This window comes from Notechis scutatus, chromosome 12 (assembly GCF_049901735.1).
Source record: "Notechis scutatus isolate UNSWTSFEM ecotype Mainland chromosome 12, rNotScu1.2, whole genome shotgun sequence".
Lineage (NCBI taxonomy): Eukaryota > Metazoa > Chordata > Lepidosauria > Squamata > Elapidae > Notechis > Notechis scutatus.
In genome coordinates this window covers 1,393,163-1,411,622 of record NC_142020.1, presented here as the reverse complement: position 1 = coordinate 1,411,622, position 18,460 = coordinate 1,393,163, and the positions used below count along the sequence as shown (strand labels likewise).

Sequence of the window (18,460 nt, the reverse complement as noted above, 5' to 3'; positions counted from 1 at the left end):
TCCAATTGTGGCAGCAGTAATCCAGTGTGGTTCCGGGGCAGTTTAGTTTAGTTTAGTTTATTGTCATTGCACCTCATACAATGAAATCAAGCACCATCTTCAGTGTACGTTATAACTATGAAAATAAACACAAACACACATCCTCCACACATTGAATTGAAAACCCCTGCTGTTGCATTAATATTGCACTATAGAATTCAAAAGAGCTACTGCCCTGGCATAGAAGCTGTTTTTCAGCCTATTTGTCCTTGTTTTTATTGTTCTGTACCATCTGCCAGATGGTAATAGTTCAAAAAAGGGGGTGTCCAGGATGAGATGGATCTTTGAGGATGTTTTGAGCTTTCTTAAGGCAGTGGGAGCTATAAAGCTCTTCCAAAGAGGGGAGAGGGCAACCCAGGATCTTCTGGGCAATGACCTTAACCCTCTGGAGTGCTGTCCTATCTGTCACTGTGTAATTGGCAAACCATACAGAGGTGCAGTAAGTTAAATATAATATATTTAATATAGTAAGTTAATGCCACCAGATAAAGACCAAATGCACCAATTATCACATTAAACAAGAGGAAAACCTTCTAAGCACCAATTCCACCCGTGCTTTTTACAATTTTGTAAACAACAAACTAAAAGACTCAAGGTCCATCCCTCCCTTGATAGGACCTGATGGTAAAGACTGCAACGACGACACCATTAAAGCCAACATCTTTAACACATTCTTCGGCTCAGTATTTGTAAACAGCAATGGATCATGCCCAGTATTTCCTAGCCGTACCACAGATAACAACAATGATCTAATACATATCGATTTCACAGAAGACAATGTTGAAAAAGCACTACGCAATCTAAAACCATCTCTATCTATTGGACCGGATGGAATATGTGCCTACTTCTTAAGAAAGCTATCCACTGCCATAGCCAAACCTCTAAGCATAATCTTTGAAAAATCTTTCAGGACCAGCTCCTTGCCTAACCTATGGTCACAAGCCACAGTCATCCCCATCTTCAAAAAGGGAGACCCAAGCCTAGTTGAAAATTACAGGCCAATCTCCTTATGCTGCATCACCTGTAAAGTCATGGAATCAATTATTAACCAATCCATCATCCTCCACTTAGAGACAAATAACCTACTCTCCAATAAACAATTTGGTTTCAGAAAAAAAACTATCCTGTAATCTGCAACTCTTACACTGCAAAAACATATGGACGACACAACTCGACCAGGCAAAGCAATAGACGCAATCTACATAGACTTCTGTAAAGCCTTTGATTCAGTGGTACACGACAAACTACTACTAAAAATAAAATCCTATGGTATCTCTGGACAACTGAATAATTGGATAGAAGCATTCCTGTCAAACAGACAACAAATGGTCAAAATCGGGAGCGTCCTATCAAATCCAGTACCTGTCAATAGTGGTGTCCCCAGGGCAGTGTTCTAGGACCAACTCTCTTCATACTCTACATAAACGACCTCTGTGATCATATTAAGAGCAATTGCGTTCTCTTCGCTGATGATGTAAAGCTGTTCAATACCACAGACAATACTGCTACCCTACAAAAAGATCTTGACTATGTATCAGAATGGTCAAACAAATGGCAACTTCAAATCTCAACAAATAAATGCTCTGTCTTACATATTGGCAAAAAAATCAGAAAATAAAATACAAGCTGAATAGTCAAGATCTTGTTGATGACCCAAGCTCTGTAAAGGACCTTGGAATACTCACCTCTAATGATCTGAGTGCTAGAGCCCACTGCAACTACATAGCCAAAAAGGCATTAAGAGTTGTTAACCTAATCCTACGTAGCTTTTTCTCTGGTAATATCACACTACTAACCAGAGCATACAAAACATTTGCTAGACCAATACTCGAATACAGTTCATCAGTCTGGAACCCACATTACGTATCTGATATTAGCACAATTGAGAAAGTCCAGAAATATTTCACAAGAAGAGTTCTCCACTCCTCTACTCGTTGTAGAATACCTTATGCCACCAGACTTGAAATTCTAGAACTAGAAAACCTTGAATTACGCCGTCTTCGGTCTGACTTAAGCATGGTATATAAAATCATACATTGCAATGTCCTACCTGTCAATGAATACTTCAGCTTCAACCATAACAACACAAGAGCACACAATAGATACAAACTCAAAGTAAACCGCACCAAACTTGATTGCAGGAAATACGACTTCAGCAATAGAGTGGTCAATGTCTGGAATACTCTACCCGATTCTGTAGTTTCTTCCCCAAACCCCAAAAACTTTAACCTTAGACTGTCTACTATTGACCTCACCCCTTTCCTAAGAGGTCTGTAGGGGGCCTGCATAAGCGCACCAACGTGCCTACCGTCCCTGTCCTATTGTTTCTCTTATTCTTTTTTATTTTTCTTATATGTACCCATTTCATGTATTCACAACTATGTATACATTTATACTTATTATCTTGTAAACAATTGACAAATCAAATAAATAAATAAATAAATAATAAAAAACACTCTCTATGGTGCAGCAGTAGATGGTCACCAGCAGTTTTTCATTCCATTGTTGTTTCCTGAGAAGTCTCAGGGATTTGGGGAGGGGGCATCATGCCCTCAGCTCTTCTGGAGACATGCTGATCCCTGCAAGAAAGGGCAGAGGGTGCCACAGGGGGCAGTCTGGTGTAGGGGGAAGCTCCCCTTTGAAGGGACTGGAAGAGTAGCTTTCTGGGACAGGAGAGAGTACAAGAGGTGGCATTGCCAGCTGATATCCAGCTCTTGAACCTTTGAGCCAAGCATACCCACCTCCCTGAGCAACCCCTTGGCCACATGTCCAGCTCAGAACGCTACACGTGACGTGTGAAATTTGGGCCTCTCCCTCTCCCGTGCAGCAGCCTGGTCTCAGGGCCGCCCACTTCTGGTTTCTTGAGATGGTGTCCTCAGAAAGGTTGTGCACCTTATTCTGGAGGAATAGCAACGTCATGGAAACCCCTACAGGTATTTCATGAGGCCGGTATTCCCGAAGTAAGCAGGGAGCTGGGCTTTCCTTGCTGTGAGGAATGGGATTAGCTGCAGAGCCCGTCTTCTGTTGTTATGCATCCAGGCAAGCCTCTTTGTAAGACCCAGGCCTTTTGGCCTCCTGCTTCCCGAGAAGACCAGGAACATTCCGGAGGCCAGGAGCACCGTCAAGGAAGAGAACCAAAGCTCCAGGCTCTTCACGACTTTGTTGGAAAGCTTTGTCTCTGGTTCTTTCAGCAGTTTCAGGAGGACAAACAGCTGGTGCTTCAGTGGTGGGATTCAAGTTTTTTACTACCGGTTCTGTGGGCGTGGCTTGGCGGGCGTGGCAGGGGAAGGATATACTGCAAAATCCCCCTTCCCTCCCCACCTCACTAACCTGCTTTCCAGCCCTGTTCTCCTGTGCAGGGCAACCAAAGGAGACCCAGCTGGGACGCAATGGGAGGCAGAGAATAGAGGGTGTCAGATACCTGGAATTAAAAAATAAGAGGAAAGCCGTTAATACTGTTGATTTCAGAGTTGCTTTTATTTAGAATGGAATGGAATGGAATGGAATAGAATGGAATGAATAGAATAGAATAGAATAGAATAGAATAGAATAGAATAGAATGAGAATAGAATGGAATGGAATGGAATGGAATGGAATGGAATGGAATGGAATAGAATAGAATAGAATAGAATAGAATAGAATAAAGAATGGAATGGAATGGAATGGAATAGAATAGAGAAGGAACAGGAACGGAACGGAACAGAACAGAACAGAACAGAACAGAACAGAATAGAATAGAATAGAATAAAGAATGGAATGGAATGGAATAGAATAGAATAGAACAGAACAGAACAGAACAGAACAGAATAGAATAGAATAGAATATGGAATAGAATAGAATTCTTTGTTTGCCAAGTGTTATTGGACACACAAGGAATTTGTCTTTGGTGCATAAGCTCTCAATGTACATAAAAGAAAAGATACATTTGTCAAGAGTCGAGAATCAAATAATTAAATAAATAAAATAAATAAATATATCATAAGGTACAACACTTAATCATAGTCATAGGATACAATAAGCAATCAAATCATACCAGGAAACAGTCAATAAAAATAATTACGATACAAGCAACAAGGTTACAATCATACAGTCATAAGTGGGAGGGGATGAGTGATAAGGAGGGATGGGAAGGTTAACAGTAAGAGTAATGCAGACTTTGTAAATAGTTGGACAGTGTTGAGGGAATTATTTGTTTAGCAGAGTGATGGCGTTCAGGAAAAAACTGTCTAGTTGTTCTGGTGTGCAGTGCTCTTTGAGGGAAGGAGTTGAAACAGTTTATGTCCGGGATGTGAGGGGTCTGTAGATATTTTCACAGACCTCTTTTTGACTCGTGCAGTATACAGGTCCTCAACTGAAGGCAGGTGGGTAGCAATTGTTTTTTTCTGCAGTTCTAATTATCCGTTGAAGTCTGTGTCTGTCCTGTTGGGTTGCAGAACCAAACCAGACAGTTATAGAGGTGCAGATGGCAGACTCCATCATTCCTCTGTAGAACTGGATCAGCAGCTCCTTGGGCAGTTTGAGCTTTCTGAGTTGGCGCAGAAAGAACATTCTTTGTTGTGCTTTTTTGATGACGTTTTTGATGTTAGACATTATTTCCAGCCTGAGACAATCTTGGGGGAAAAGGCTGCAGCTTGTTTGGAGACGTGTCTGACTGCCCCCTTCCCCTTCCCCATCAAGAGGTCCAAATTTTGTATTGCATTTTAGAATTACTCATGTGAAGAACAAACTGCTGGACACCTTTTAAATGCTATCAGCAAATCTGATCAACAATGTCTGAATAAGCTCAGAGAGATATAATAGGAATGTTTCCATAACACAAGTTTTAATTGCATCAAATACAATGGTGGAGTGACAGGCAGCTGTGTTTTTACTCAAGCTGAGCTGTTTGACAAACCTCCTCCTCCATTTTCCCAGCTCATTGCGGACTCTCCAGGACAGGGAGGCTGATGCGCGCCTCTCCTGCAAAGCCTGCCCAAGCAAAGGGAGTTGCACAAACATTTCAAAACTAACGTTGAGAAGGACTCACGAGTGGAGTCACAAGCAGGAAGTGCAGTCAGCGTATCTCCCCTTTCCTCTCTCTCTCTCTCTCTCTCTCCTCTCTCCTCTCTGGAGGCAACAAATGCTGGGTCCCTATTTGGGGGGAGGAAGGGGTGATGTCAGAGGCCACAACTCCACTCTTTCAGCCTTGTGACAAACCAGGAAGGGCCACGGCATTAAATCACGGAAGGAGCAGTCTACCAACTACTGGCTGAGTGTCGCCCTTTAGGGAGGCAGATGACTAGATGGTTGAAGGCTGGATATGACCCAGAAGGGCCTCTCTCCTTGCTGGCTGCCACTTGCCCAATTCTTCCACCTCTGCAAAGGGTGCTGGAGTGCAGAAGAGTTGCTCTGCCCTTGTGGCTACTCTTGGCACAGGCCAACCCCCCCCCCACCCCTCAGGCTGCGAAAGAGGGGAAGGTAATGCCATGGGAACAGGGCAGAAAAAAGGGGGCCAGCCCAGGTTTTCATTATGATTGGGTGAAAGTGGGAGAAGCTCCTGGAGGGAAAACCTCAGTCCAGCTTGGAGGAGCCCCCCGCTTCACTGCCAGGTGCCATTTGATGCCCTTCCACTGTGGGGCTGAGGGAAGTAGGGTTAGGCTGCTTGGGAAACTGGTGGCATCACCCTTGAACTGCCCGGAGTGAACTGACGGGGAAACCGCCTTGCTGATACGGATGGCAGACATCAGAAGGAACCCAGAGCTGGTGGAAACGGTGCCTCTTTCATTGGGTTGAATGCCTAAAATCTATGGGAAAGAGTCAGCTGGGACTGGGTGGGAGGCAGAGAAGAAATGGGGTTGGTGGGGCCAGTCAGAGGTGGGATTGGCCGGTTCTCTGAACTACTCAGAATTTCCACTCCCAGGTCTCCAGAACTGCTCAGAACCTGCGGAAGGCCACCTCTGCTGGGAAGGCAATCCCTGCTGAGACCAGCACAGTCAGGACTGAGGATTTCTCAAGGGGGCCACTACAGAGATGAGCAATCAGGTCCCCTTGGCAGCAGGTTGCGTCTAGGAGGAAGAGCCTGTGGGACGGTCCCCTGTCCTGGGCGGAGTGGACCTTTTGTTCAGGAACTGCTGGTGGCCACCGTGACAGTCAGCCCCAGGTGATGCCTCTACCCAGGGGGAAGCCTGTGCTGTCCAGACATTTTAGAGTTAATGGGATTTGGGATAGTTAGTTAGGAATTGAGAGCTGTCCCCTTAAGGGAATGCATCATGGTAAATGTAGTTAAGGTATCCTGGGAAATGTAGTTCATGTCAAGTGGTCACATCTGTAATCCAGATTGGTCACTAAATTGACCCTTATTGGGTTGGGGGAGGCTCCCTCACTCTTGTCTGGATCCACCATACCATGCAGCTGCTTCAACCATCATGGGGATGAGAGTTTATTATCTTTCTACACCACAATTCAGATATGCAAAGGATTGGACATTAAGAAGAACCTCGTCATAAATGTGAGTTGATAAGGATGCCCGATGAACCAATAAAAAAGACTTTGTGTGGATGGTTTGTGAAATTACTCTGTCTGCTTTATGCCATCCAGACCGTAATAAGCAGAACAGCAGAAATATCCTGGTGGGGGAAGCAAAGCCCCCCCCCCCGGGAGCCTTCTGTCCCTTGGCTGGAAATGGGGAAGGGCTGCTCCTCGGGATAGAAAGCTAGGGGGTCCCTGGTGGTCTCAGAGCTTGGTTGTTTTCTTGCGGATGTTTCATCACCCAGTTAGGTAACATCATCAGTACTAGTGCAGAAAAGCTTGGTCGGTTTCTTCTTTCTCCCACCCCTTCACACCTTGCCTTCCCCCCAGTACAACTTTGGGGGCAGAGCTCTGCTCTCTTCAACTCCTGGGATGGCTGGAAAGACGAGCAGATAAACAGCCAGAAACACCAAGAAACAAAAGTGCGGACAAAACCGACATTGCAACCTGAAATACGATTCGCTGGAAGGCATTCATACACGCCAACCCTCACCTGGTGCTGCCAGCCAATCTTCCCTGAAAGGGAGTCCCATGGGCTGGGGGGATATTTTGCCCTGGCCTTGAGTGCCTGGCCCTGGCACCGGGGGGGTCTGTTCTGTGCGGGCCTCCCTTTGATTTACAGGAGAGTCTCGATTCAGCGGGGGGGGGCAATGGAGGGGCCAGCAAGTGCCAAGGGCTGCCTCTCTCCAAGTAACGGATGTGGTGGGAGAATGCGGCGAGGTGGCTGTTCCGTGGAGTTTGGGCACTTCTGCCCAGGCAGGGCTTCCTTCTTTGCAGCAGGGATCCTGAGTCCCTCAATGCTTGGCTGGCAGCAAAGGAGGGAGCCCTTTTCCTGGGTGGGAGGGCCCCCAAGGCTGCTTCCCATGAGCTTTTGCCACAAGCGGCTGCTGGCAGCTGGCGAGCGGCCCGACCCACCACAACCTCCTCACCCCGTCTCAGCACTCAGCAAGGAGAAGGGAGAGGAAGCCCTTCTTTTCGGCTTGGGCATTATTGGCTCCTTCCGAACAGGCAGCCATGGCCTTTTGTGCCCCCCCTTTCAGGAAGACACCTCCCCAGTCCGTGACAAAGGCCACCCAGTGGGGCACAAGACAAATGCGGTTGCCATCAAAGTGTGGCTCATTTCTGTTTGGGGCAGCTTAGCAGCTATCTTGACTGCGTGAGGATCTGGTGCATTGCACAGAAAACGACCAACTCAGAGGCCAGGAGGGAAGGGTCCCACTCCTTGACAACTTGACCCAGGGGGCACCGAGCTGGAGTCTGAATCCATTGGCAGCCCCGAGCAGGATTGATGTGGAAACCTGAGCCTTGAGGGGGATGCCGGTGGGCGCGAGCCGATGGCTCCGAGAGATCTGTGGGAAGGGGGGCATCTGCAGGGGCCACGTGTGTGTGTGTGTGTGTGTGTGTGAGAGAGAGAGAGAGAGAGAGAGAGAGAGAGAGAGACGGTGCAATGGCGGATCTTGCAATGGCCATGACCTCTGAGCTTCCATCGTGTCCTGATGTAAATGCATCATTGTGGTTTCTGTGGAATTGCAACGTTGTGCAACTGTTGTCCTTGTGTTGTCTTTGTGGCTTGCCAAGGGGGGGCTGCTGTGGGTCTGCGCGGGAGAAGCGATTCCTCATGTGAGGTTCAGCCCTTTCGACAGGAAGGGAAGCACTGAGCACCCTGAAGCACCTACCTTCAATGCGGGGGAGGGAGGCAGAAATAGGTGGTCCGCACCAGGGCCCCCCTGGTCCAGTAAAGCAGCTGGCCAGGGAACTGCTGAGACTGGGGGCAGCAGCCCCCCACCTTGCCTGGCCCCTCCCCTCCCAGCCTGGACATGGTTGCTTGTCTCCATGTCCATAAAGGCGGGGCCAAAGCAACAGCCCCCCCCACATTGCCCTGCAAAAGGAGAAGCCCTTTGGGGTGAGGTGCCCATTTGCCTGCGACGTCCCCCCCCAGGGAAGGCTGAACACCACAGCAGCTCTAACAGAGGGGAGGGCCCTGCTGGATCAGGAGGGGGTGGTGAAATCCTTCCCCCCAGAAATCCCCCCAATTCCCTGCAGAAGGGCCAGAGAGCCACACGCACTGCTCCATCTAAGACCATTTGATTAGCCTTCAGCCTCGGCTGCCCTCCTGTGCAGTGGCCACTCTTGAGGCACTCAAAGGCTGTTGGTTGCGCAGGCACCAGCCCCCTACGCCCCTCCGGCTTGCCCTCCACGTCTTCGCCCAGGACTTGGGGGCTGTCCCAGGAGGGGCAGCACATTCTCCTTCCGACTGCAGCTGGCCTGAGCAGGGTTTCGTTTCGTTTCCTTTATTGCCATTGCACCTCATACAACGAAATCAAACACCATCTTCAGTGCACATCATGGCCATGAAAACAAACACAAACACACATCCCTCACACTCCACACATTGAACCGAAAACTCCCGACACCGCAACAACATTGCACTATACAGTGGAATTCAAAAGAGCTACTGCCCTGGGATAGAGGCTGTTTTTCAGCCTATTTGTCCTTGTTTTTATTATTGTCCTGTACCGTCTGCCAGATGGTAATAGTTCAAAAAAAGGGGTTCCCAGGATGAGATGGATCTTTGAGGATGTTTTGGACTTTCCAGGACTAGCTGAAATAGAGCCAGTCAGGCAGAGGCCTTAAGGTCAGCAACTGCTCCCCACCTCCTGGGGAACTGGCCTCCTGCCCCCCAGCCAATGAGCCAGCCTTAGATGCTCACACCGTGGCTGCCCCCCAGAGGTGCCTGGAGCTCTCCTGGGCCACGCCCTGGACTCCAGGATGGGGCCATTTGGCCGCCAGAGAGGCTTCCCAACTGAGAGAGAAGGCCACTCCTGTCCAGAGTTCAAGGCCATGGAATGGATGCCACTTTGCCTGAGTGCCCTGCCTGCCATCCTCACGCGTGGTAACAGCAGCCCCCCACCCACAAGGGCAGAGATGAAGGGGGGAGAAATGCACGCCCCCAATTGAGCCTTGCACAGGGAGTCGCTGTGTTGCTGGCTTCCGGCCTCCAGTGGCAGCACTCCAAGTCCCCCGGGTCTTTCTGTGGAGACCGCTGGGCCTCACTGGGCCCTGACCTCCAGGGTGTCCTCCAGCTGCTCCGAAAAGGGGCTGATGTGTTTCAGAGTGTTATAGTTGGGTGGGGGCGTTTGGGGCGGGGACAGCCGCATGGCCGTGTTGAAGGTGGGGGGGTCGTCGTCATCCTGGGCGCAGGCCGCGTTGTGATACCCCTGCTCTGGGCGGGTTGGGGGCCCCCCATCGGCCTCTTTTTGGTCCTGCACGCTTGAGTGGCCCCTCCACCACCGCTTGACTTTCTGCCACTGGTAACGCAGGACAATGCAGAACGTGTCCAGGAAGAAGACCTCCACAATCTCAATGACGCAGACCACCGAGCAGCTCATCCACAGCCCCAGCTGGCCGCCGAAGTTGGACAGGAGCAGGACAATCTGGGGGGAGAGATGCGAGTGTGACTCCCGTGGTCTCCAGAGGGTGACCGCCCAGATCCTGGCTGAGAAGGTGGACAGACGTGCCCCCGACTCCTGAGCCAGATCCAGAGGTTGCCAAGGCCCTCCCAGGTCCCACTGGCACCACTGGGAGACGCCAGTGGTTCAGAGGGCAGGGAGGCCGGATGGATTGGATGCCCTGCCCTCAGTGGTGGCATTTGGCTCGGGCTCCCCTACTCACCCTTCTCTTCTGCTTTTGAAGTGCAGCTCCTTTGCGTGGCACAGAAGAGTGCCACGCGCCAGCTGCTGAAGCGACCGGGAAAGTGCAGGATTGCAGGAGGGGACTCAAAATGCCTCTGCGCCCACCAAGCCTCACCCACTGAACCGGTGGTAAAAATATTCGAAACACAGCACTGCCTGTCCCGCCTTTCTCAAGAAGGGCCAGCAGGGAGGGGTGGGTTCTGGACATCCAGCCAGCAAAGGATCCAGGTTCTGTGGGGGGCAATTGGGTCCCACAAAGCAGACCAGCCTGGAACTTAGTCAAAGGGAAAAAACTTACATTGTTGGCTGGATTTTCGGTGATGAACCTCTCGTTCAGGTCTTTGTAGAACACCACTAGATTTGCCAGGTCTGTCCTGGGAAGGAGGGAGGGAAGGGCAGATGAGGAGTTCTGGGGAGCCAGTAAGAGGGACAGCCAACGAGGGGCCCAGGGGCAGGAACAGCCTTGAGGGCCAAAGGGTTCTGACGGCTAAAGAGGCAGCGGGAAACTTACTTGTTTAACATCTTGTGGCTCTTTAGGCCTTTGTCCCAAGAGAGAACGCGCAGGATCCACTCCTTCCAAGGAGGAGGAAGAGAGAGCAAGAAGGTTACGGGAATGTCTTTGCGTGGTTCTCTCCCCCCCGGCTCCTCTCAAGGCCCACTTAACCTTCCTAGCCAGAGGCAGTACAAGCGGTATTTAGCCGGTTCTGAAGAACCGGGAGCGGAAATTATGAGCAGTTTGGAAAATCGGCAAATGCCACCTCTGATTGGCTTGGCCCATCTCTTCTCTGCCTCCCATTGAGTCCCAGCTGATTGGCTGGGTCTCCTTTGGTTGCCCTGCACAGGAGAACGGAGCTGGAAAGCAGGTTAGTGGGGTGGGGAGGGAAGGGGGATTTTACAGTATATCCTTCCCCTGCCACACCCACCACGCCACGCCACACCCACAGAACTGGTAGTAAAAAAATTTGATTCCCACCACTGGTGTGCCCCCCCCCGGTTGGCCTCCTCAGAACGGTCACTCCCAGCCTGGGGTGGGCAACGGAGTGTCTGTCCCCACAGGCCCCAACCCAATTTCCACTGGTCGCTTCCCCTCTGAAGAAGGAGACCGGCAAGATGGCGCCCTCTGTGCTTCTGGCACCCGCTGGAGCCCGGTTAGAAGCCAACTGGGCTGGGGGCTCCCAAATGCCTCTCCAGCTGCTGCCGAGTACGGAAGGGCAGCGCCCGGCAGGCCTGCCTTACTTGCCTCGGACATGCTGGACGGCCACTGGGCCAGACTGGTGGTCAGCGTCCACTCTTTCAATCTGCGGAGAGAGGCAGCGGCTGAGTAGCTGGGAGCAAGGGGGGCTCCAATGCAGGGCAAGGCCTCCCAGCTCCCCCCTGGTTCAGGGCTTCAAGGCACAGGGCGTTAGAAGAGCTCCCAGCAGCAGCGCTAGAAGGGACCCTTGTTGTGATGGGCGGAGGGTTTCTAAGTGCTGGAGCAGGCCCTGCTGGGACATAGACCCCTGGGGGCTCCACTGGGCCTGAACGGGGGGCTTCCGGCCAGGACTTACTTGCAAGCTTCTCTGCAGATTTGCTGGCAGCCCAGCTGCTCTTTCACAAATCGTTCGTGCAGCTTGTAGTAGCAGTACACTGCAGGGGAAGAGGAAGGAGCGTGATGGAGGGGGAGGGGCCCAGGGAGGAAGCATCTTGGGGGAGCCTGAGAAAGGGCAGGGGGGGACTTCTCTTCAGCGCTTGGGCAGGGAAGGAGAAGCCAAGGGGGGGCAGGCCCGAGGCAGCCCCAGGAAACGAGGGGAGCTTGGCTTGGCTGCCACTTTCAAGGGGCCTCAGGAGACCCCAAAGCCACCCTGTGCCCCCTCAGCCACTTGAAGAGAGGGGGGCTTCGAGAACTGTGCTCCAAAGCCAGGGGGCCGCAGTCCACCTCTGACCTCTCGGAGACACTTACTCCAATTGGGGTATTTCTTATAGTTGCAGAATTCGGCTCCGGCTGGCAGCGGCTGAGCATACTGGGCACATCCACAGGTTTTCACCATCGAATTCTGGAAGCAGGAATGCAGGCAGATCTGCACGGGGGGAATCGAGTGCTGGTGAGATCTGGTGAGATGGCACCATGGTCTTCTTCCTCGTAACCCCTAGCAGCCGTGGGAGGGAGGGAAGGAGGGAGGGGCCACGGGGCTTGGAGGGCCACTGAAGCAGGCCACCCTGGGCTGGGCAAAGAAGGCGGCCTCGATTCGCTGAACAGCTGGGAAGGGAAGGCCCAGGGCCCCCGCTGAATGGGGCCAGATCTAACGGGTCCTTCTTCAAGGGCAGCTGCAGGGAAGGCCACGGCCAGCGGCGGTCAAGGTGGACTCACCTGCAATGAGTAGCTTTTGTTGTAGAGGTTCTGCACAGGAACATCCGCTCCATCCTCCGTGCAGTTGCTGTACGGCCGGCTGAGACGGTGGGACGTGGTCTGCAGCGGGCCAAAGAAGAGCTCTGTTGGGGAGATGCCTGGGGGAAGCCAGGGGAGGGGGCTTGGGACCACCAGGGGAACACCCTTCCGCCAACGGCTCCAAGGGGGCCTCTCTCTAACCTGCCCAGGAGATGCAGCTTTGAGCAGGGCAGGGCAGGGCAAAGAACGCGCGAAAGTCCATTTCCCAAAGAGCCCCCCAGCCTGTCCTGCTCCCTGGGCCGAAGACCCCAAGTTGGGGCCACTCACGTAGTGCATCCCGATGGAGGTGGCCGTGGCCGTCTCTATCTCAGTGCCGATGTCCTCAATGAAGGGGTACTCGTCCTGGTCATGGATCACAATCTTTGCCCCCGTGGAGGTCACCAGGAAGGGGTTGTAGTCGGCTTCTTCTATGTACAGGATCACCTGCAGCCCTGGGCAGAGAAGCAGGAGCCACCTGAGGCCCTGCAGGTAGAATGAGCAGGACCAAGGCGGGGGTGGGGGAGGACAGGTTGGGAACATGCTTCTAATGTAATATCCGTCTTGTGTGTAATTCGGTGCTGGGAGGTTTTTCCCCTTTTCTGTTCAATCCTGTCTGATTATGTCAATCCTGTCAGAGAGTAATCAGGACTGCAGAAAAAACAATGGCTACCAACCTGCCTTCCATGGAGAACCTGCATGCTGCATGAGTCAAAAAGAGGGCTGAGAAAATATTTACAGATCCCTCACATCCTGAACATAAACTGTTTCAACTCCTTCCCTCAAAATGACGCTATAGAGCATTGCACACCAGAACAACTAGACACACAAGGACAGTTTTTCCCAAAAGCCATCACTCTGCTAAACAAATAATTCCCTCAACACTGTTCAACTATTACAAAGTCTGCATTACTATTACTATTAATCTTCTCATCACTCCTTATCGCCCATCCCCTCCCACTTGTGACTCTAGGACTGTAACTTTGTCGCTTGTATCCTTACGATTTATATGGACTGTTTCCTAGTATGATTTGATTGCTTATTGTACCCTATGACTATCATTAAGTGTTGTACTGATTATTCTTGACTCTTGACGAATGTATCTTTTATGTACACTGAGAGCATTTGCACCAAGACAAATTCCCTGTGTGTCCAATCACACTTGGCCAATAAAGAATTCTGTTCTATTCTATTCTATTCTATTCTGTTCTGTTCTGTTCTGTTCTATTCTCAGGGGCTGCCTGGAAAAGTCCCTGCACTTTTCTTGGCCAGGTTTTCCCGAAGCGATTTCCTGCTGACCCAACTGCAGAAAGGCAGGGGAAGAACTCCCCTTCTCCTGGTGTCTAGCCTGGTGCCCCGACTATGACACCCATACTGCAAATCACTCCTCTACAAGGGATGGGTTGGGTGGTAACAAACCCTTTCCAGAGAAAGGGACACTGGCTTTATCTCCAAACAAGACCAGGCCACAACAGGCATCTCCTGATCAGAAACCATCACATTCCCTAAACGAGAGCCCAGGAAAGGAGCCCAGTTCAGCCTCGACAGTCCATGACTGTGCTTCCCATCCACTGAGCCAGTATCCACTGCTTTCCTCCCACCAATAGTTCTCTTGGGCTTCCCTGAACAAGCCCTTCCACTGATGGGAGCTGCCGGACGGACGCTGAGATGCTGTCTATCAAACGAGGGAAGGGCTTGGTGCTCTGCTGTTCTGCGCAAAGAATTGGATCCAGGTTGAAACGAAGGCTTTTGTCTCCCAACCACAAAAAAGGAGTCAAAGGCCACAGAAACCCGGCTAGTTACTATCATGCATAGCAAAGACGGGAGGAATCTCTAGCTACTAAATCAACTCTGAAATCCTAAGCAGTCATTTCAAGGTTTTGTACCTCCAGTCCCCACTCACTCATTTGGGAGTCGGGCTGATGGAGCCCTTGACATATTCTACAGGAGACCCCGGACTTCGCTCACATCAATGCTAACATCAGGAGATCAAAGGAAGAGAGGAGGAAGAGGAGGTGGAGAAGAAGGAAAAGTTAAAGGACTTAAGACTGGGAACCTGAATGTCAGTTCCTGAAGAAAAGGACCAGGGGAAGGAGCAGGAAGAGCTGCTGGCTGCTGGGCACCCGGGCATCAAAGACTGGAGATGCACCTGGAAGTTTCCTAAACTAAACGGAGCATCTCCATGGCGCCTCGGGTGGCCCAGAGGTGGAAGTGGGATGCAGCTTAGAATGAAAGATGCCAGGTGAAAAATAGGCCAGGTAAGTGCAGGAGGCGGGTGTAGAGGACCAGAAATCCCAAGAAGCTTCAAGGGCCACTCCGAGACAGCAACTGAGGCGATCCTGGACCACAATTCTCTGTTTCTCAGCATCCTCCTTCAGAAGGGTGGTCGTTAAAGAGGCTTCTATAAACAACAATGCCAAGTGAGTAGCGACTACTAGGCATCAAGAATCGGGGATTAGGTTAATAAGCTGTGGCCACGATAATGGTGAGACATGATTAACATGGCTAAGAAACAGGCTGGCCAACAGCCAGGCAAACGAGGGTCCCCAGGAGGCCTTGGATGGATGGGGCCTCGGCCAGGTGGGCAACCTGATTGAGGAGATGACAGCCTGATGTGGAAAGGATCTTGGGAACAAGAGCAGCAAAATGAAATCGCAGGTAAGCGAGTCAGAAAGGACGCCAGTGGCTGGCAAAGAGCCCGCCTCGCTCCCTTCTCCTTTGCTCCAGCTCCAAGCTCTCCGCAGCCCCTGCGGCTCTCACCATTCTCACTGCCTCCCGTGGATGTGGTCAGGATCTTCCCCCCTTGACCACTGTTGAAGGTGTAGCAATTTCCGTGGAGAGGATGGTGGAAGGAAGTGAAGTTCCTGAGAGAGGCCACAGAGGAAGCATTTTACTAAGAATATTATGCATGCACTTCCCCAAACTAAAAACAGGTGTGAGAAACGTGTTTCTACTGCCTGGATCAGGGGTCCTCAAACTTGGCAACTTTAAGATTTGTGGACTTCAACTCCCAGGAAGGAGTTGAAGTCCACAAGTCTTAAAATTGCCAAGTTTGGAGACCTCCGGCCTGGAAGGAGGAGAACAGGACTCTGGCTTTGTGACAGGGTTGCTCTCCTTCTTCCTTATCTTCCAAATGGAGAGCTGAGGCTGAAAAGCAGAGAGCTTAACTGGGTCAGTTACAAACATGGACCAATTCTGGCCGGAGTTTTTCTGCCCCTTAATTGGTGGAGTGAATCTGGTGGCTATTCAGTGCAGCTCGCAGGCTAAGCTGGCAATGAGAACGTAGCCCTTGGGTGAAATGGCCCGCCCTTCTGAGCTGGCCAGGACTGGCATGCCCTCCCCACCCTCCCTCTCTCCTCTCTCTTTCTTGGGTGAAGCAGGAGCTGCCCAGGTGGCTGCTCTTGCCTTCCCTTTGCCCAGAGCCAACCTGGCATCACAGGAGTCCCCGTCAAACAGGCAGCTCAGCATCAGCTCCTCTGCCGAGTAGCTCATCCTCTCTTTCTCCTCCGCACTGATCTGAGCCATGATGTTCATGTAGTGCAGCTTGTACCACTCCTGGATGGCATTGACGCCTGAGCTGAAGGTGTACACGGTGCAGTCGCTCTTGTTGCTGGTGTCACACTGCAAGAAAGGTCACAGGCTGGGGAAGGAAGGCAGCCCAGATTGCCTCTGAACTGTGGGAGGCCCCCTCCCTCTCGGCCCTCTGTGGGCACATGGCTCATGACAGAGCCAAGGGGTGGGCTTCCCCCTTTGCCACAAGCCCTGCCGCTCATTCCAATCCCAGGAAAGACCCCCAGCTCTCCCGGAAGAAGAAGCCCTCACCAGCTGGAAGCCCACGATGTCCCGGGGGCTCCTAACGTTGACTATGCTGGAGCTGCCCGAGATGATTCCAGCATTCATCCGCCGCTTGTACCCGGCGGAGACGTTGATGGTGGGCTTGGCGCGGAGGTCGGCCAGTTTCATCAGGGGAAACTGCCTGAGAAACTTGCTTTCCTCGGGGGGCTGCCTGCCCGCATCGCGGCGTTCCCGGGGCTGGCTTCCTGCTCCCGAGAAGTTATACAAGGACTCCAGCACTGACAGGGTCTCCTTGTCCAGGTCTGCGAGGTGCTCCTTTATGGCACTGTATCTGCACAAGAGGAGGAGCCGCCGAGGAAAGGTTTGGACTTGGAGGGAAAGGAAGAAGCCCTCCCCCCTCCCCCCCATAGTCTTCCTCTGTCCGTCCCCTGCTGCGGATTCCTGCCCACCGCCAGCACCTACTTGTAAGGGTTGATGTTGCAGATGGTCACGGCTGGGAAGCGCAGCTTCTGGAACTGTACGGTGACGGAGACGGAGGCCGTGTAGTAGTTGATGACCAACTGGGCGCAGTACCACAGGATCAGCCCCACCGCTGTCAAGGTCAGGAGGATCCAGAGGACGCGGCGCAGGCGTCCCCGGGAGACCACGATGCGCCGGCAGCCGTGGGTGTTGGTGTTCATGCAGTACCAGTGCATCAGCTCCTTCAGGGTGGGGGCCTGGGGGCCCGTCACGGGCAGCGTCTTCTTGATCTTGGCCTTGATCTTCTCCGCCGGAGCCATGTTGCCTGGGGTGTCTGTCCTGAGGGGGACAAAGCGGGAGGAAACTGTCTGGGGGAGACTCTCCCCTCTCCGGCCCTCCGTTCTCCGGCAAGAGCCCGTCGCGCAGCTCTCCCAGGCTTCCTCCAAGGGCCGGCCAGCTAAAGGAGCGGGGCGCCGAGCCAGAGCCACGTTGGGCCGGACGACTCCTCCGGCAAGCGGCCGCGCTCTGGCCCGGAAAAGGGCTGCTCTCCCGCCGCCCGGGACTGCGCAGCTGAACGCGCCCCGACGGTGCCGGCTGCCGGCTTCTTGCGCGGAGCAGGCAGGCGAAGCTGCGGCGTCGGCGGCCACGGAGGATTCGCGGAAGCCCCAGCTCAGCCCGCCACGCTGGCCCGGGCAGGAAGGGGCGGCCGGCAGTCGCGGTTCCCCGTCCCGCGGCAGAGCCCGCTCGCAGACGGGGCAGCGCCGTCGAGGAACGGCCGGGCGAGCTGCCTCTCCCCCCACCCAGCAGGGCACCCGCGCGTCGACGGCGACAGTGGGGGCTCCGCCGGCCCCGCGTCTCACCTGCCAGACGCCGCGCCTGAACCGCCGGGACTCTCCGCGCTGTGTCCGCCGCCGCCGCCGCCGCGCCCGCCTCTCTCGAGTCGGCCGGCGCCCCCGCCCTGCCAACTGACTGCCCCGCCGGCCAGGCTGCCTCCCGGGCGCCGGCGGTCCTGAGGCGGCCCCTGTCGGCGGCGGGTGGCGCGGCAGCCGCTCCCGGGCGCCCGAGCTGTGCCCGACGAGGCTGTGGGGCGCCGGGGAGGCGTCTTGCATCGGCACAGAGCTGCAATCGTTTGTGTCCCTGCGCCCACTCCAGGCTCGGCCCTGCAGTTGGCGCAGGGACACAAAAGTGGCGGCCAGGCCAAGGCCGGGAGACGAAGGGACGGCAGGAGAGGTTGGAAGACTTGGCTGAGAGGTCCAAGATGGTCCCCTCCAGGCGGAGGGGGGTTCAGAGCTTGGAAAGGGGGGGCACCTTGGCAAGAAGCCCAGCTGAGTGGAGCCCCAGGAAGCTGCCAGGAGGGCTGGCTGGGGATGGACGGAAGAGAGGTGGGGAAAGAAGGCACTTGGGGCCGGGTGCACAAGGGGAAGCTGGCCGAGAGCCCCTTTTCTAGGCCATAATAACGGGCATAAATTGCAGCGACCTAACTCTTGTCTAAACATAAACGTTCTTAAAGGTGAGGTCTGTATGACCATGGAATGGCCTACCTATGGAGGTTATGGGTTGGTTCTCC

General features: G+C 53.1%; 1 protein-coding gene across 2 annotated transcripts; it reads right to left on the bottom strand.

Moving 5' to 3' along the window:
* Window positions 1-8,831: 8,831 nt before the first annotated feature.
* On the bottom strand, window positions 8,832-17,833 carry SCNN1G (sodium channel epithelial 1 subunit gamma). 2 transcript variants are annotated; one of them, XM_026688118.2, is made up of 13 exons: window positions 17,754-17,833; window positions 16,897-17,232; window positions 16,462-16,765; window positions 16,067-16,260; window positions 15,400-15,503; window positions 12,931-13,094; window positions 12,586-12,684; window positions 12,178-12,295; window positions 11,786-11,864; window positions 11,479-11,536; window positions 10,750-10,811; window positions 10,537-10,612; window positions 8,832-9,980 (listed from the first exon to the last, which is right to left on the bottom strand). In XM_026688118.2, exons 2-13 carry the CDS (start codon window positions 17,211-17,213, stop codon window positions 9,597-9,599), a joined length of 1,959 nt encoding a protein of 652 aa, XP_026543903.2. In that variant the 5' UTR covers window positions 17,214-17,232; window positions 17,754-17,833; the 3' UTR covers window positions 8,832-9,596. The 2 variants fall into 2 exon arrangements, with proteins under 2 accessions (XP_026543903.2, XP_087829222.1); XM_087973096.1 differs by lacking the exons at window positions 8,832-9,980; window positions 10,537-10,612; window positions 10,750-10,811 and having other exon boundaries at window positions 11,218-11,536; window positions 16,897-17,227; window positions 17,754-17,824.
* Window positions 17,834-18,460: the final 627 nt, after the last annotated feature.

What these genes read in the sequence shown, in the direction of transcription:
- SCNN1G (XM_026688118.2), bottom strand. Translation starts at nt 17,213, where the DNA reads ATGGCTCCGGCGGAGAAGATCAAGGCCAAGATCAAGAAGACGCTGCCC. An exon ending in TGCAACATCAACCCTTACAA is followed by an intron (nt 16,766 to 16,896) that starts GTAGGTGCTGGC and finishes CCTCTTGTGCAG; the next exon opens with ATACAGTGCCATAAAGGAGC. An exon ending in GGGGACTCCTGTGATGCCAG is followed by an intron (nt 15,504 to 16,066) that starts GTTGGCTCTGGG and finishes GGCCTCTCTCAG; the next exon opens with GAACTTCACTTCCTTCCACC.